This window comes from Notolabrus celidotus, chromosome 4 (assembly GCF_009762535.1).
Source record: "Notolabrus celidotus isolate fNotCel1 chromosome 4, fNotCel1.pri, whole genome shotgun sequence".
Taxonomy (NCBI): domain Eukaryota; kingdom Metazoa; phylum Chordata; class Actinopteri; order Labriformes; family Labridae; genus Notolabrus; species Notolabrus celidotus.
The window spans coordinates 31,738,784-31,757,134 of record NC_048275.1 but is presented as its reverse complement, the minus strand read 5'-3'; the positions used below and the strand labels follow the sequence as shown (position 1 = coordinate 31,757,134).

The 18,351-nt window shown below is 39.3% G+C and overlaps 1 protein-coding gene across 2 annotated transcripts in view; it reads right to left on the bottom strand.

Moving 5' to 3' along the window:
• rin2 (Ras and Rab interactor 2) overlaps window positions 1–18,351 on the bottom strand; it is a 62,168-nt gene that overhangs the window by 29,185 nt on the left and 14,632 nt on the right. For both annotated transcript variants that reach the window (XM_034682516.1, XM_034682517.1), the window contains exons 2-4: window positions 11,685–11,782; window positions 6,084–6,181; window positions 1,451–1,661 (exon numbers count right to left, since the gene is read on the bottom strand). In XM_034682516.1, coding sequence (XP_034538407.1) covers window positions 1,451–1,661; window positions 6,084–6,181; window positions 11,685–11,782 — 407 coding nt within the window. The remainder of the gene's footprint in view (window positions 1–1,450; window positions 1,662–6,083; window positions 6,182–11,684; window positions 11,783–18,351) is intronic.

Below are 18,351 nucleotides of genomic sequence, written 5' to 3'. Positions count from 1 at the left end.
CCTTTTCAGTCCAACCCTTCCCTTATAATCAGATCTGCTCTTAAATAACGTGAAGACGGGGGTCGTATGAAGTGACTGATTTCTGAGTTGTTTTAACAGAATTTAAAATGAACGGGGCTTTCAAACCAAACACGAATAGAATCATTCGCGCAAATGAATTACATGTAAAGTCCAATGTAAAGATGTAAATAGACGCAAGTTCTGGTGATGCCAATGACGTGAATTGGGCAGTGTGAATTGCTTGATTTGCGTGAATGACCCAAATGATTTGCACGAATGAAGCAGAATTATATGTGCAAATAATTTGCGAGAGTTCAAATGAATCTATCATGCTGCGGTCGCCAATCAGCATGCAGACCAGCGGAGATTAATTAATGTGGAATATATAGGAAAAAAGTATTATATCTCTGTGCTGCTTCCCCGAACTTTGTGACACTACCTACTTTTTATTGGATCAGGAATAAACAGGAGCTGACTGTGAGGAAAGTGAGTGAGGAGGTCAGATCATCTGATAAATTGTGAAGAACTTTGTCTCTCACTGCTCCCTTTAGCATAATCGGCTTCCCCATTCAAGGTACTTGAGCTCAACCTTGTTTGATAATAACAAACTGGTGTGAACTGGGAACCCCGCCCCTCTCTGAGAAAATTTGTATCTTGGGCCCTCGTGTACACATGATTTTGACGCGCAAATTGAGCGAGTATACACAAAACATTATCGCGTTTGTATTTGCGGGAATAATAGCGCAATCGTTTGAGTATAGTGTGAACGCAACTTTAAGGTGACAAAATACCCAGAAAATTGTTTCAATTGAACAATTACATGTGCTCAAACTGTGAGTAAACAATGACTGATCAGTTTTCTGAGTGTTGCCAACACTATCGCAGAGGTTATCTTGCACATTCCTGCACTGGTTACATGATGCTTCAGTCTAGAGATTATGTGACAATTTAACCAGACACGCAGCCTGCAAACAATCTCAAGTTTCTAGATCATAATACTGACAAACTGTGCCGCGCTATGGGATGCCACCTGTCATCTACTTGTTTTACATCATATTATAGCATTATATAATTGTGGCTGCAGAGCTGGCCTGAACAAGTGGCAGGTTGCTGCGCTACATCTACAACCGGCATGTTGGGCCTAGGATAACAAAAATATCATTAATCTGTTTAACTCACTATTAACTGTGGTGTCGACTAGCTGTGGTGACAATAGTTTTGTTGACTCAACACACACATCCCTATTTTCTGACTCATGCAAATGCGCCTGCCTGTGCAGAAACTGGGACAGCTGAGGCTGAGGCACATGTCAAAGTTGTTTTCAAAAGTGTTTTTTTTTTATACTTTTAACAGTTACATTTTTCAGACAGTGTCAGAGAGACATTAAAGGTGAACCTTTAACACTGATTTGAAAGCTTGAAGAAGTCAACCCTGGCAGCTGTTCCCTCACCCCTGTGGGTTGGCTCTGCAGTATACGCGTGGCATCCTGGTGGCTGAGGCTCAGCTGTAGCCACACAGCGTGTGTGTGCACCAGTCTGTCCAGCACACTGAGCCGCCGATGGAGGGAGTCATAGCCTGAATCTCTAGCTCCCGCCTGCCCTGCACCAATCCCAGCACGAGGTGAAGCCGGCAGAAAGAGACCGCCCACCTCATCACCCAGCCTGAAAACAAGATCAAACAAACATGAGAGAGTACATTACAGGGATTTTATGTTTTTCTAATAGCACTGAATGTTCAGACTAATGCAAACATGAATGGGTTACATTCATCACAGCTGCAGAGGAGGCAAATCCTTAAGAGATATTTATACAAGGAGTAAAGTAAACCATGAAGGACAAAATAAAGGACACTCTCTCTTTATCTCCTGTCTGACATTTAGATCACGTTCCTTCTTTTAGCTGATGATTTGAAGAAGTATGTAAGTGACTTTTAAGTCAAATGGATACAGATACGTGACACAAATCAAGTCAAACACACGTCTGCTCCCGTTCATAATGTTCATCTTGGTAGGCAGATCACAAAGACTGCATGACTCAAATCAGGCTCAGGTCCAATCCAACGCTAGCAGATATGTTGACAACTGATGAGACACTTTGCAGTCTCAGATCTTCAGGTGGGGCATGTCCAGGCTAAAATGTAAGTGAGCTGCTGCTGATAGGACCACTCGTTTAAAAAAGGACCAGTCTGAAGATTTCCTGTAAATCTCCCACTTTTGTATTCATGTTGTTTTATTGCCTTCTTCTTTGTTTAACTGTTTTAATTAGTGATATTAATACCACATGCTATATTCCTAGCTACTTATAAGGTTCAAGAACCGGCTATGCAGTTTTTACTGATATTAATCAGTAATCAGGAGCACTTTATCTCTGGTGTCCTCTGTAGTGCGAGATCGCTCCAAGTACTGACCCCATGGTCCTCTCTCTGGCACACCTTTGTGTTTGCATTTCTTCCTGCCCTCCTCTCAGACCTAAGCTGTGTCAAGAGCAGTTGCGTAGGAGCTATCAGTGCCTGTCTGATGAGGCATTAAAAGTTAATCATTCCCTCACAATAAAGCATGTTTGGACAGTTGGATATTGTACTGAACTTGACTCATCCTTTATTAGAAACCTGAGTCAGCTCCCGGCCTGAAACTTTTGCTGATCAGATTATATTATAAATATAATTTCTATTAGAAAACATTACATTTCTACATTTCTACATCTGATCTGAGTTCCAGTCAGGTGTGTGACCTTTGATTCCTCTCTGTCTTTGCTTTAGGTGTGGTTACACTTGAGGACTGTGTGTGTTTAAGGAAGGCCTGTAATTATGAGTCTGCAGATAAACAGTAAGAGCGGCTCTACGCCGCAGACTGAAGAGGATCAGTCTCTGAACAGCTTCGAGAACACTTTAGTTACTTCAGGTTTTGTATCTAATGTAGAGACCTCTGAGATGATCTGAGCACTGCTTTTCATTCACACTCGGCTGTAAATACTTGACTCTGATTGGTCAAAACCCCATACCAGCCATAATCCATTCTCTGTAGCAAAGAAGATGCAAGGGACAGCCTTATCAGGTCATATCAGATCAATCTGTATAAAGGAGACGAGCACAGATCCCCTCTGACTGTTGAAAAAATATTCTGTAAGCATCCAAACTGAATCCTGTTCTGTGATCCAGGTGACAGAAGCAGAGCCGATGAGTGGATCTCTTAGTTACTAATAGCCACAAAGTCACTTAAACCATAAGTGGTAGTTGTGACCTTTACCTCGTTTATGTTTAAAGGTGTGTCACCTGTGTGCAAGGCTCAGGGAAGGAGAGCTGAATGACAGAAATGTCAACTTGAATATTCCTGCAGACGTACCATTCACCTCGTCTAACGTTACCTTCAATGGCAATATTCAGTTTATTGTGTATTTGTCCCACAAGTAGGCTGATAATCTGTTGTGACTGTAGAATCAGAGGGACTATTTTAAAATCTGTATACATACTTGATCTTTAATCAATAAAGTCATCTATGAGTCAAGTATTGTGTCAACTTGTCTTACAGCTATAGTTGTAAGCCGGGTAATAAGCAGGGTATTGTTTGGTGAACAGGTGGTCATGCACATTACATCAGACTTCCACCAGATCCGCTGCGGTCCAGTTCCGTGCTCTCTCATCCATCAAGACCCACCGGTTTTCCAGCTGTAATTACTGAATCAATGATTATCTGACTCCTCTGCTCATCCATGTTGTCTTTATCGTCCTCTGAAAACCTCTGACCTTTTGGACTCCAGGCCTGGCTCCTCTCATCATGACGGTTTGTTGTTGTAGTTAAGTGAAATACGATCTAGTGTTTTATTCTGAAAATTAACCGGATGTTTTCATTTTGTTTTGGTGCCTGACTTTCTGTCCCGCTCGATCTGCTCTGTTGAGATTTATGCATCGTGCTCCGGCATCCAGAAAAAATAGAAGTCGTCTGATCCGGAGGGCTCTGACCTGCTGGATCATAGACGGAACTGGAACGCAACGGAGCGGATCCAGCGGAAGTTAACACATGGACTACAATAGAAACCTATCAGATCCGATGCCGTGAAGGATGGGAGACGGACCGTACACAGATCTGGTGGAATGTGGCCGTTAGACTTCCCTCAGGGTGAGACCTTTACATTGTCCCTTACATGACACCTATTCTTCATGTGATGGATTTAAACTTGACAAACAACAGTTTAATGAACTTAACATTACATAAGAATAGATGTTTATAGTGCTGAAGAGTATCCACAATAAAATGTCTTCATGGTTTTGTTTTGTCTCAGTTATAACTTTACATACTCTTGTGTTATTGCATCATATTTTATATGTGTATCATAAGTTTTCTAAATGATACTCCTTTAAACTCAAATATTCAATAAATACGCTAAAATAAAAACAGCTGAACATTTTGGATTTAGAAAAAGTGTTCAATAACAAACTTGGCTGAGAAACTGTGCACATTGCACGTACTGTGTTCACAGCACTAAAATGATGTAATGATGACACCTTTGACAGTTCATGACTAAATTGCCAGTAACAAAACAGATACACTGCGTTTCATTCTGCTGGTCTGCCTCCCTCATACTTCCTCAACCATGAACAGGTACTTTCTGAATTCTGCAGAAGCTACAACGTTATTAATCATCTTAATCGAACAGTAAATACCACAGAAGGAGTGTGTTTATGCATGCAAACATCAACACACCTTGTTCCAGTTCCTGCTTATCAGTTCAGGTATCACTCATACCTGAATGTGAACATGTACAGTGATGATTAATGTGCTAAAATCTGGTTACCTAACACAACATTAAAGGCCTTGTAAGAGTGACATCTGCTGGATGACATTGTGAACAGCACTACCTTAAATCAAATGTTGACATTTGGCCTCATTCACCAACCTCTCTTAAGAACCAGTTTGTTCTTAAAATCCACTTACTCAGTTTTTAAGAAGATTCTGACATTCTCCAAAGTTTTCTTATCTGGGATTTGTTCCTAGCTAAGAACAACATCCAAGAACACTCAAGAGCCCTCTTATGCAGATTTGAGTGCTGACATGTCAGAGTAAGATTGTTGTATATAGTGTTTTCCTTCATTTAGCAACTTTATACAATAAATATTTTATAAATACATGATTTAATCGACGTTTATTTCAATTATGCAATGTTAATTTTAAACTGCAAAATGTTAAATTATGAATGTAAGAATTCAGGTAAGAATTTTTAAAATGTCAGAATCAGGTCAGAATTATCTTTACTGGTCAGATATAGACCAACAATCATGGAACATGAAATATTAACCTGATGTACAAGCTGACATAAGATAATAATATAAGATGCAGTTAAAATAATATATGATGAAAGGCAAACTTCAATCAATCAATCAATCTTTATTTGTATAGCGCCATATCACAACAAACGTTATCTCAAGATGCTTTAACAAACAGAGCAAGTCTAGACTATACTCTATGTTAAATTATTAACAGAGACCCAACTAAAAAGACAGGGTAAGACTCAGTCTGATCTCATCTTAATTCACCATGAGCATTGCACCTCACAGTATTTAGCAAGTTACAGCGGCAAGGAAAAACTTCCTTTTAACAGGCAGAAACCTCGAGCAGAACCAGACTCATGTTAGACAGCCATCTGAAACTTATTCTCACCAACAACAACTTACCTTCACACACGGGTAGTTCATGACTAATCTGTCACACATCAATCATTTTATAGGGACAGCTTTTAGTATAAAGTATCAATTATTGGATGAAAGTTGATTAAAGTCTGTCTCAGGAAATTTTCCCCTCTGATTTGAGATCAAACTTTTTATTTCACTTCATCTGCTGTGTGTCCTTTTCTGGTTATATCTATTCTAATTTGAAACACCGAGCACCCTCTTCAAACTTACGAGGACATGGCATTCATCAATTTAAGAACACAGGTGGGAACAATTCTGCTGTTGCAGAACTGTTCATGAAACTGACGTTGACTTCTCTTAGAAACCTTCTTAAGAGAAAATTAAAGAAAAATCTTAATTGGTGAAAGAGGCCCACTGACTGGTACTGAAGCTGAAATGCAGACACACTTTGAACTCACCCAAGGAGGGGATCAGTCTTGTCTCCTTCTGCAGGTTTAGTCTTTTTCCCCATTTCCTTCTTCAATGTGCCGATTTCCCAGGCAAATGAGTCAATCAGCTACAAAAAAGAAAGAGGGAACAATGACATGTTTGTTTTGTGGAAACACAGCACGCCACATATGCACTCAAACATAAAACAAACACATCTCAAATCCGTGGAGTTGCAGTTGATACTGTTTTTCATTAATTATGTAATGGCTCTAATCCCGGCATGTTAGATGTTGTCTGACCACTGACCAAACCGGATTATTACAAAAGAACAGAAGGTGGAAACAAATTCTAAAAGTCTATCTGTGAATGAACCTTCATATCTAAACAAGAATAACTCAACTGGTAGAAACCTGAGACCGTCAGATACCTCACAGAGATGATGTAAGAGTGACAAAGCCTGATGTGGAATCGCAGTGGACAAACTTCTGCACTGGTGTGTTGGTTTGGCCAAAAAGTTTGCAACTAAAAGTGTAACTCTAAATGTGTTTGTTAGGTTTTTAGCTGCTGTCATGGGGCCCAATGTCTCCCTTCGCAAACTGTAAATCAATGTGGATAAATGTTGATAATTAGGCGGAGAGAAAGGTGCACATTGTTCTCACTCATTGATCAATATCAATGTTCCTAAGTATCTTGAAAGTCTGCCCTTTAAATGTTTGTTTAGATAATATCATAAACTAAAGTTATTGTTCTGTTTAGTAACTCAATAAGAAGAATATTTTGGTTGACCTCTTCAGAGGATAAGTTTTCAAGACTAATGTGTTAAATCATTAATGATACTTCCCGATTGGCCCAGAAGTCAGGTGATCTGGTATTAAAGGTGTGGTGAAACAATAAACTTGGGGGGGTTTGTTTTGCTGGTGGCTGATTTTCCTGTTATGATTTTTTTTTTTTTCGTCAAAAGTTGATCACCTCACAGAGAAATCTGTGTGTGGTCGAAAATAAATAGATAACATTTCTTTCACATGAGAAATCCAAACCCTGAACATTCATTTGCCCACTCACACTCCATGCTTTCCAACAGCTGCCATCTGCACAGAACTTATAATCAAAGGCTTTAAGTAAAGTAGGATTCAATCTTTTCAGCATGTAACAACCCTCTGCAGAGTTTTAAGTCTATGATAACTCTCATTGTTAGCCACATTCTGGCTCAGTTTGGACCCAAGTTGAGCTTATTCAAAATATGCAAAACAAGGCAATAATGAAACACAGTGTAATTTCATTTATATATCAACCTCACTGTTAAACATTCACTATTTTTTACTATGTGTGTATCAGATTTTTAAACAGCTGCTTGTCAACAAAAGAAAACGAAACATACGTCATCCTCTCTCACTCATTTCTGTCCAAAGCTCTGATAGCTTTTGGGAATTAAACTTGACCTTGATTCATCTTGGTGTCATCGGTTTCATTTCCCAGTTATCCGTCTCGTTGGGCAACAGATCGGTTGGGCAACATCAGATCAGCTGCTCAAGAGAGGAAAAATTTGCTAAGCCGTTTCAAAGGAAAAAAAATTCTGACTCATTCCATTTGCGGATGACACCCTGAGTTATTAATAATGAGTGAATCATAGTCTGAACAATGTCAAACTCACACTGATTACTGGATCTCTGTTCTGCATGCACATATAGCCTACATCTTAGTTCTTTAATAATTAGGAGGGCTTTGATGTTATTATTATATCTTGCATATGATGCTTGTGTATCAACAATGTGCTGCTTTAAGGGTGGAAACACTAACACCCTAAACCTACAAAAACACAAGTGTTAGGGGAAATTGTTTGCATGCAATGGTAAAAAAAATGAAAAATGGATACACAAATCAAACTAACAAAGCTGAATTTCACACATCAGACTTAATTGACGTAAAAAATTGTGTTGTTTTTTTATTTGGGGTTTTAAGTGTCTAGATGTTTGTTAATTTACTTAGAATGAAGAAGCAGCTTTCTGATAATCTAAATTTGGAGGTCAAGGCCTTTCCCAGATTATACACTAAATCCTGAATGATTATACAAAGCAGTGTTCAAACCACATTCAAACACATTGGTGGCAATGTCCCCCATTACACGCTCTCTCCATTCGGCAGGTTGTTCACTCTTAAACTGAGATTTTGTCAATGGACCTCTTTGTTGTTGGGTTGAATCAGGCAGGCCAGGCAATGCATCAGGCATCAGGCATGGAGGCAACTAACACAGCTATGTCTTATATACTGTATGTAAATTCATAAATAAATAAATAAATATACTGTATACTCATTGACAGTGACAAAATATCCAGAAATATGAAACATTCATAAATACACCCATAGGGACAGGGTGTTTCAAAAAGTCTGTTTCTGTTTTTGTCTTGGTCATATTGCCCACACTGCTGACTTAACAGTGGTTACCAAAGACAAGTATACCTCGCCGACAATAAAATAAAAAGATCTGTCACAAAAAAGAAATGAGGTAAAACCAAGTGGCAACCTCCGGAAGAAATTGTGTGATTATTGCAAAAGCTGTTGCTGTAACTAATTGTATCTGCACTAGGAACTTGAGGCTGTTTTTGGCACGATACACTGTGACTGCTAAAAATAAAAAGTTGTGAATAAAACCATCAACAACCAAAACATACAAAATCATAAGTCAGCTGTCATGAGGAAATGATGTTTACTTGGCACGTTGAAAAAGAGTCTGAACAAATGTATAAGTTGTTTAAAGTTTAATTCATTCTCATATCATCTTCTTATAACCTTCGTATTTTCTTGTATTACTTCTATTTTTTATTTATCTCTATTTTTTCCTCCTTTTGCTTCAAATCCCATTTAAGATCTAATTTTTCTTTACTTGTATTTCCGTTGTTTGCATCTATTCTTGTTGACTCTTGTGGTTTGCCATTTGTTGAATTTCCTTGACTTCTCTCTGTTTTGCTTGACTTCTGAAATGTGATTCTGTCGCCTCCCTGAGTTCCTGGTCTGCATTAACACTATGTAAGCATCTGTTTCCAAATGTACTATATGGACACAGTATCTATATGTCCTATAGATACAACACTGTATAGATAGGCTGTGGGACTTTCCGTGTGTCATTGCTTTTCATAACGCAACTCTTAGGTGGAACTTTCACCCTACAGTCTATATTAAACTCTGTAGCTTATAATAAAAGGCACAAGAACCTGCAGTACAGTTTTTACTTATACTTTCATGGGAGCTCTTTACCTCATGAGCATACTGTACTGTGAGGTTTCTTCCTGAACCCTGTCTTCTATTTATAGCTCTCTTTCCTTCTCCATCTTTCATCATGCTTCTTCTGTGACCTAAATTATAGTCGAGAGCAGATGTGTAGGAGGTATCACCGCCTGGGAGATGAGGCATAAAAAGGTGATCATTCAAAGATGTGCTCTTATAAAAAAATCATTTCAGAGATCCATGAAAATGAACTGAGGAGTAGTGGTCCCTGATTAAAGGAAGTCTAGCCTGTCCAAAAACGCTTGCTGATCATATGTTATCATACATTTTGGTAGAACAGCATTTTGTTCGTGTGCCTGATTTATAGTTCAACAACAAAATGACCAACCTCTGACTTTTTCCTGCCTTTGCTGTAAGGTGTGGTTACACTTGAGGGCCATCAGTGTTTTAGCTGAGTCTATAATGAGAGCAGGCTGGAGAGGAATAGTAACAGAGACTTAACTCTTTATGAGTCACTGATGTAAACAGACCTGCTGTAATGACAGTGATTAGCTAAGTCTAGCTAATCAATACCTTGGTCTCTCTTAACATCCTTCCTCTGTCTCCGACAACCTGCACCTTTTCGTTACTTCACTAGTTTAACACTTTGTGCTTTGCCAAGCAAGCATGCAGTGAACATTATAAATCTGTGTCCCTTGAGTAGAGGATCTTGTATAGTGAATGGATGGTTATGCAAATTAGAATCCAGATAGGGTGAGCAAGACTCCCATGTGAATTCCTACTGTGCAGGTCTCACTAGCTGCTGAAGCTAGCTATACAACCAGCTAAACAGAGAAAGAAACTCCATGACAAAGTTGCTGCCTTTGCTGACTTTACTGAAGTTATATTTCTTTTGTGAAACTGAAAATACAAAAATGACCCTGTTAATTCAAATAAAAAAAGCAGTTGACTATGCATGTCAACAAATGTTCCTGTTATATAGTCAGACTATATGAACCAGGAGGCCACACCCACCACACAAAGATCCACCTATCTGCGGAGTGACATCTTCCTGGACCCACAAAATCGTCACACAACAAAGGTTTACTAACACTAAATGAATACTCCGAATTGTGGACTGCACAGCCACAACAACAAAATGGTCAGCTTGTAGTCTCCACTACAGACAGATGTTGCAACTTACCTGAAGAAGCAACTCCTAGTGACCCAACGAATGTAGAGTGCAGTTACCACCAGAAGTCACAAAACAGAAGTTACTGCTCACAAGTACTTGACTGTAGCCAACCACAAAGTGACCAGGGGGTAGTCTTCTCAGACACTCAAAACATAGACAAAACATGCTGCTTTCACAAACTGAATTGAGACACCCCAACTCCTACCTACCTAAATGTTCTAACCTACCTAATTAGTCTTCAGCAGCTTGTTGAGCTCAGGGGCTCACTGAACACTGAGCATGCGTTGCTCTGAAGTGTGCCAGTGTGTCCCCTCTTCAGGTTTACTACCAAAAAAAAGAAAGTCAAAATAATAAAGTGGCAGGCTCTTACCTGCCCGGTGGCTAACTAATTAGGGTGCTCAAAATCAGTTGCTAAAGAAGGCATTTCAAATGAAACAAAACAACTAATGGTGTACTAACAAAAATAGAAGGCTACCAAAACCCAGGCTTAATGATCACAACTAACAAAACTATAAAACACATTCACACACCTCATGGTTGTTCGATCCTGGACGCCCCGACCAAAGGTGGCCCTATGGGACTAACAATAATCCCACACAAACACAAAACACCTTTTAACACTTAACAAAAAAGGGATTTAATATAAAATGACAAAAAGGATTGAACAATCCAACAAAGATCAACTATATTCTAACATGACAAAACACAATAAAAGCACACACAAATCCCCTGAAGGAGAGACGGGGAGCAGTCCCCAACTCAAATGCCTCCCCTCGACTGCAGGCAGCTGTGGACTTTTAAAGGCCCACCGCCAGATGAACCTCATTGCCTCAATTAGGAGGCACCTGCAGAGAAGACGGTGATAGAGGGGGAGGGACACAGAACAAACACACAGCCGTAATAAATCTAATCAGAGTTTCCTGAGTTGGTGAAGAGAATCTACATCTACGTTTATCTCTTGTCCATCAACCCAGGAGAAACTGAGCTTTACCCCGACAGACGGAGATGAAAAGGCAGGCAGGAAAACCACAGAGCCGCACTCTGCTCCACCTCTCCCCTTTCATCTTCTCCAGGAATTAGCCTGACTGTTCCTAACTTGAAGGCTGGCTGCTCCACACCCACATCTCCTCTTATGTCAACAGCTTTGTCCAGGATGAAGTAATTTGGCTGAAACCTGCTCTCTTTACAGTCCTGAGTGTGAAAATGTGTGACATATATATTAAAGAGTTTGTACCTTAAAGAAGCTGCCCTTCCTCTCCTCCTTGCGGGGTGAACTGATGGACATGTTGTCGTAGGATGAAGATCCTTCTCCGTCAGTCTCTGCTGAACTGTCTGTGAAGGAAAGAGAGGATTAGAGCTATGCAAACAAAAAGGAGGAAGTTTGCTTTGTACACTAAAGATGTGTTTGAATGCATAAAGACAGAAGTGGTGTCAGAGACAGCTCTGTTTCCCTGAAACATGGCTCATTCACAACATGGAAATACAAGGAAAAAAACTCCAGCTTACAGCAGTCAAAACAATGACAGTTCCTACGAGTAATACTTTATTTAGGCGAGCAAATTTCAATGAATTGCTTACTTATTTTTGGCTTTTAAATCCATTAAGTACAAAAATTGAAGTAAAAAATTAAATGAGTCCACTTCGTTGCTGCTTCACAAGCTACCTCATTCGAAATTCCATCCATCCTTCCACACTTGGGAAAACATAACACTACCAAGGGAACTGAGTACATTTGATCAAGTATGCACCACATTTTCTTGAAGTTTTCTTTTTTGTTTTTTTCTATCCTAATTATTTGATTATTTATTTACATTCAACCTGAATACTGTGGAGCTATTATCGTAGCAAATCACTTTGTTAATGCATAACTAGATCCTTAAATGCATGCAGATCTTAATTTATTTAGTCGCACATATAAGATTGCATTAGATCTGATATATAAAAGAAATAAGAATGTAGCAGCTACTAAAAATTGCATAACATTTATCAAACAAAGAGTGGAAATAGGTGAAAGAGGTTACTCAGTGGAAAACCAACAGCTGCCTGATTGTGAATGTCATCCAAAGGTTAATCAGCTTTTTGGTTTTGATTCTAACTCCTTTGATTGAGCAGTGCAGAGGCAAATAAAAAACAATACATAACCTGCGTCACGCCAAACTACAGACCAACAAAGTTAGTGTCCAGATGGTGTGCAAAGAAGAGTATTTGTTTTTTTTTTATTGGTGTGCTGCTCAGGAGCTGGTAGAGACTAACGTTCATGATCTTAAACACGACTCCAAATAAATGAATGTTGCTCTTTAACTGCCAACAAGTAAACCAGAAGTTGTAACTTTCCTAAAAGTTTACTCAGTGAATATAATCATTTATTTAGCTTGATACTTTCCTTGGTTGCGCAATCTACACAGAAGTATAATTTTAAAACAGTGGACTTTTACATTTTGCTTCAGCATTAGTGACTCACCCGCCATCATGTCAGTTGGGTTAAAGATGCTTACTTCACTTAATTTGAGGATGCACTGTGCAGGTTTATATCCAACACATGGTGAAAAATTAAGGGTATCTTTAATCTGAGGGTAGAAGAGGATTAAAAGGTGGCTTAATATACAACCCCATTTAACAAAAAATGGACGTTGTTAATGTCTGAAACAGATTTAATGTTATGCATCAGTATCATTATGATCAACAAGTCACAGTTATACAGCACGATGCTGTAAAAACAAGTTATTTGCATATGGATCATTTTATCTTGTTTTCATTTAAATTGTTTTTTCTAACTTGTTTTTATGTATCATGTTTTTGTTGACTAATGACTGACTTTATTTCTATCTTGTTTTTATTGACTTTGTTCACATTGATTGCTCATTTCTTGTTTTTATTGAGGGTTACCGTTTTAGTACTGGTAACTTTGTCACTTTGTTTGTTTGATTCACTGCAAACAAAATCTGCCTACAGGTACAAATAAAGTAACCTTGAACATTGGCCCTTGCAAATCATTTAAACTATGTTAAAATATAGTGCAAAGACAACATATTAAATGTTAAAACTATAAAAGTTAATATACAAAATGTGCTTATTATAAATGTAATGCCAGCAACACATTTCCAAACAGTTGGGACAGGGAGAACAAAACACAGTTGTGTAATGCTAAAAAAAAAACACCTGAGGGAATATTTCACAACTAATGATTTTGATTTGTAACAGGTTAGTTGCATAACTGGGTATAAAAGGCTTTCAAGAGAGGCTGAGTCTCTCAGAAGATAGGAAAAGATTCACCACTCTGTGAAGGACTGGTTGAGCAAATAGTTCAACAATTTCAGAATAATGTTCCTCAGAGTAAAGTTGCAAATAATTTAGTGATTTCATCATCTACGTTTCAGGATATCATTAAAAGATTCAGATGATCTGGACAAGTATCTGTACAAAAGGGAAAAGGTCAAAAACCAGTACTGGATGTCCAATGAGTCCTCAGGCAGCACTGCATTGAAAACAGACATGACTCTGTAGTGGACATCACTGCATGGGCTTAAGAATAAAATCCCAAAAACATTATCTCTGAGCACAGTTTGTTGTTGCATTTATGCAGGTTACAACTGTACCATGCAAACAGGACACCACATATTAACATGACTATAAACGTCAGTGACTTCTCTGGGTCTGAGCTCATTTAAGATTTATTGAGTCAACGTGGAACATTCCTTATTACAACAGTGTGGCTCCGTAGTAGAAGAGTCCTACACTAAAACTGGCCTGTTTGCAGTCCTGACTTGTCACCTGCTGAAAACATTAGGTGGGTCATGAAACAAAAGAAATACAACAAAGGAGATCCTGAACTGTTGATCAGCTGAAACCTGATATCAGGCAAGAAAAGGTCAACATGTCAAATTTCAGAAAGTGGTCTCCTTGGTGGCCAAATTTTTAGTGCGTTTAAAAGAAGGGTGATATAACCGAATTATAAGACCTTTATTATACCAGGTAAAAATGTGGTAAACACGCTCCTGTCCCAATTTTTTAAACATGTTTAGCATGTTACCTTTGCACAATTTTAAATTATATATAAAGTTTAAATGATTTGCAAACCAACAAATTCTGTTTTTATTCACTTTTACAAGGTGTCTCGAATTTTTTTTTGAATTGGGGTTGTAAATCACTTGATATACAATAAGTTGTCAAATCAACTCCAGTATGTTGGTTTAATGTAACCAACAGAACCGTTTGGTTTAATGAGAAGCATTCTGTGTTTTTGTGTAACCACACACGAAACCTCGAATCCCCTCCTCTGAATTTAAACTCTTTTTGTTAACACCCTGAAAAGACCAAGCTTCCTTGCAGCAACAAGAACCTTTTTTTCTCTTGGTCTTTGATAGAGCTCTGACAGCCGATTCACTCAAAACAATGACTACTACCAAAGCCTACTCATTGTGGTTCTCGCACGAACCAGAGGAGTAACACATGTCCACATATCCACAGGCACGCTTGACCTAGATGTTGCTGTGTATTTTGTTTCAGCAGCTGATATAAGCCAGCTGTGTCAAGGCATGCAAACACATCCCAGACCTCCCATTTAAGAAAGACATGGGCAAAAACATCAGCATCCATTTGTGGATGACAAATTCCTATCCGCAGACACATCAACAACAACACAGAGATTGTTGTGAACGCATAAATCTCTGTGTTATTGTTAGACAGACTGCAGTGTTTGACATTGAGACACTCAGAGGAAATCTGCTGTACAAAACATTTGCTGTTGGTTTACTGCTGGAATGCTTTTGATCCCACAGCCAGATATGTGCTCTGAGCATGTTCTACACACATGCTGGCTGGTTCTGACTTTGAGTTAGATCCAAATACATCGTACATGTGCTTTACACTGTGAGCTGCAGAGTGTTTTCTGAAGGATGCGAATGGAGCCAAAAGACAACTCCATCTGCATAATGCCGCGGTGCAGGTGCTGCTCATAGACTGTATCATTCATGGAAGTAGTATCCATGACGTCACCCATGTGTTTCTGAAGGGCTGTTTTGAAGCCAATCGTCTGCGGTTGCCATATTGGAAATGCTGATATCGACCAAACGTCTGTCTAGCGGGTGTGAGGTAAAGAGGCGGGCCTTTAGCCTATTTGGTAAAAGCTACAGGGTGACCACCTGTCAGACAAGTCAGCCATATCCTTAAATGGGCAAAACTCGTGATCAAAATATCTTCTGAACTGCTGTGTTATAAAAAATATTCAAACCCCATACAAGTAGTGCTGATAGAGAAATTAGCTATTCAGACCAAAACTTCTTTTTTTGAACCAGGCTGTAAACATGTTTATTATTGCAGCAAAGATCGTCTTTCTTGAATGGGTGTGTATGTGGTTTCCGGTGATTCTGCAGCCAGCCTCAAGTGGATGCTCCATAAACTGCAGTTTTTATCATTTCCGCATGGGCTTCATATTTTAATACTGGATGTTGCCGCTTGGTGTCGCTATTCTGACAACAGAGGTAGCAACAGAGCATAAACCAGGTACGAGTTAATAAGAGGGCTGGCAGGATGGGAAAAGAATTGTGTGGGTTAGTGTGTGTCGTCACACAGTTACACATCAGGACTCTGTTGCTCCCAGTGTGCCAGTATGCATTTTGTCATAGCTCGGCTCATGGGCCCTAACAAAAGACAGGAGAGAGAGAGAGAGAGAGAGAGAGAGAGAGAGAGAGAGAGAGAGAGAGAGAGAGAGAGAGAGAGAGAGAGAGAGAGAGAGTTTGCAGGAACCAGTTTTTTATGTGTAGGGCCCAGGTGCTCATGCTCCAGCAGGATATGTGAATCAGCTCTCCTGGCAGATCCAAGAGAACACATGTCCAACATCGCCTGAGCATTAGGAACTGGTCTTGGCTACTGAATTTTTACACAATATTTTAACTATGACTTATAAATACTTGGTTTTTATGATAAAATACAAATATTATCTGGCTTTTACAAGACGCAAAACATGAAGACTTACCACAGAACTAAAAAAGAACTGGAAAAAAAAAGTGCTCACCACAGCTGTAGTAGTAAACTGTACACTGTGCTTTCCTAGTCTTCTGCACTAAGTTTAATACAGTCCTACCTGTCTAACAGATCCTTTTCAGTTGTTATCAGCAGTTCCACATCATCTCTTGCTATCTTCAACAAGGTGTTCTTTAAGGGTCGATTCAAGGTCCATTACTGTTCTGTTAACATGTTTCCCCTGGGTCAAATCATCAGTAACCATAACATAAGATACCACTGTTACGCTGACGACACCCAGATTTCTGTCCCTTTATGTTCAACCAATAATAACAATTTAAATCAACTTGCCACCTTCCTTTCTAATATCAATAGCTGACCACTCAAGGTGTTTCCACTGCATGTCACATCCACCCATTCATACACTAATGGCAGAGGATACTGAAGTGCCTTCACACACATTCACACACTGCTGGTTGTGCCACTGGGCAATTTGGGGTTCAGTGTCTTTCCCAAGAACAGTCTGGTTTGTGACTGCAGGAGCGGGTATCAAACCACCAACCTTCTAATTGAGAGACAACCCACTCTACCACTGTGATACTGGTCAAGTGATGTCTTCAACAGAAGCTGAGCCCTAAAGGCAACTTTAGGATGTTAAGCTTTAGATATTAGTTGCATCAGTGTTCACAGAGCAGTGCAGGACCAACTCCTTGGTGAACTGTTAAAACCCAGCAACTCATCATGACAGTGGTTGATAACAAGTGTTTGAAACAATGCAATGTGGGGCAGGTCCACGTCACTCCAGTCTGTTAGCTACTCCAATCATAACTATCAGTTGAGCCATCTTTGAGCTATAACATGGTGACAGTATGTTTTGATTAACCCTGCACCACTGCCTTTAACCAAGATTGAATTTCTGTTGACAGCAGGAGACGCCGGGGTTCTAACGCTGAATATGAAAAGGATGTATACTGTAATGTTTTGTGACTGCCTTTACTTGTCACAGATGATGAAAAATGGCAGTAAATATAGGTGTCCTGGTAATGAGCCTTGTCCCGTTTATGATCATATTTGGGTCATGACCTTTCTTGCACACCTGGTTATTCCTATCCCTGTATACATGATAAATACTTGTGTCCTGGTTTCTCATTACTACTGTTTATTTTTTAAAACACAAGCTGTGACAGTTTTGAAATCAAAGACAAATCAGGCCACTGCCAACATCACATTGCAGACATGGCATGTCGTTGTAAGGTTTCTTCGGAACATCCCAACATGACCTGACCTGCTTCACCATATGTGTTGTGAAACCAGCATCCTGTTGCCTGTTCATCGCAGACTTCAACAGGTCAGCATTTCAATTATTTATCTCATGTAAACTTCCAGTTACATTTAAATCTATCTTCAACAAAAGACAAAACTCAGTTTCTTCGTTGCACCAGAAATACGACACTCTTGTTGCCACCGCCATGTTTGTTTTGCTGATGTGTCACTTGGCTGAGGCTGCACCTGCACAGGTAGTCTGCAACTGTCAGATACTTGGGTAGGGTATATCCCCGTTTTCCTTTCACAGTTCTCCAGTGAGTTTATCCAAAACCAAGACAATATATTGTCCCCGGTTGAGTGACCAATGAGGGACCTCAGGGATGTTAGGTCCATAAGTAGCATATTATTTCCATAATCGCTGTACATTACATTTCCTCCAATGTCTCCTTTCTCGTCTTTTTTTTTTGCAATAATTGCTGTATAATCATCAGCGGGTCAATATTTATCAGCTCCAACTTCAACATGATACCCTTGGATAATACACTCAGAGTCACCAGAATTTCCTGTGCACAAACAAGCAGGGAATGTAGTGAGACCAGAAACTGGCGATATGACTTGTATAGAAAATGCAACGCTGAGTAGTGGTTTGGCGTAGTATTGCAGAGCAGAGCAAC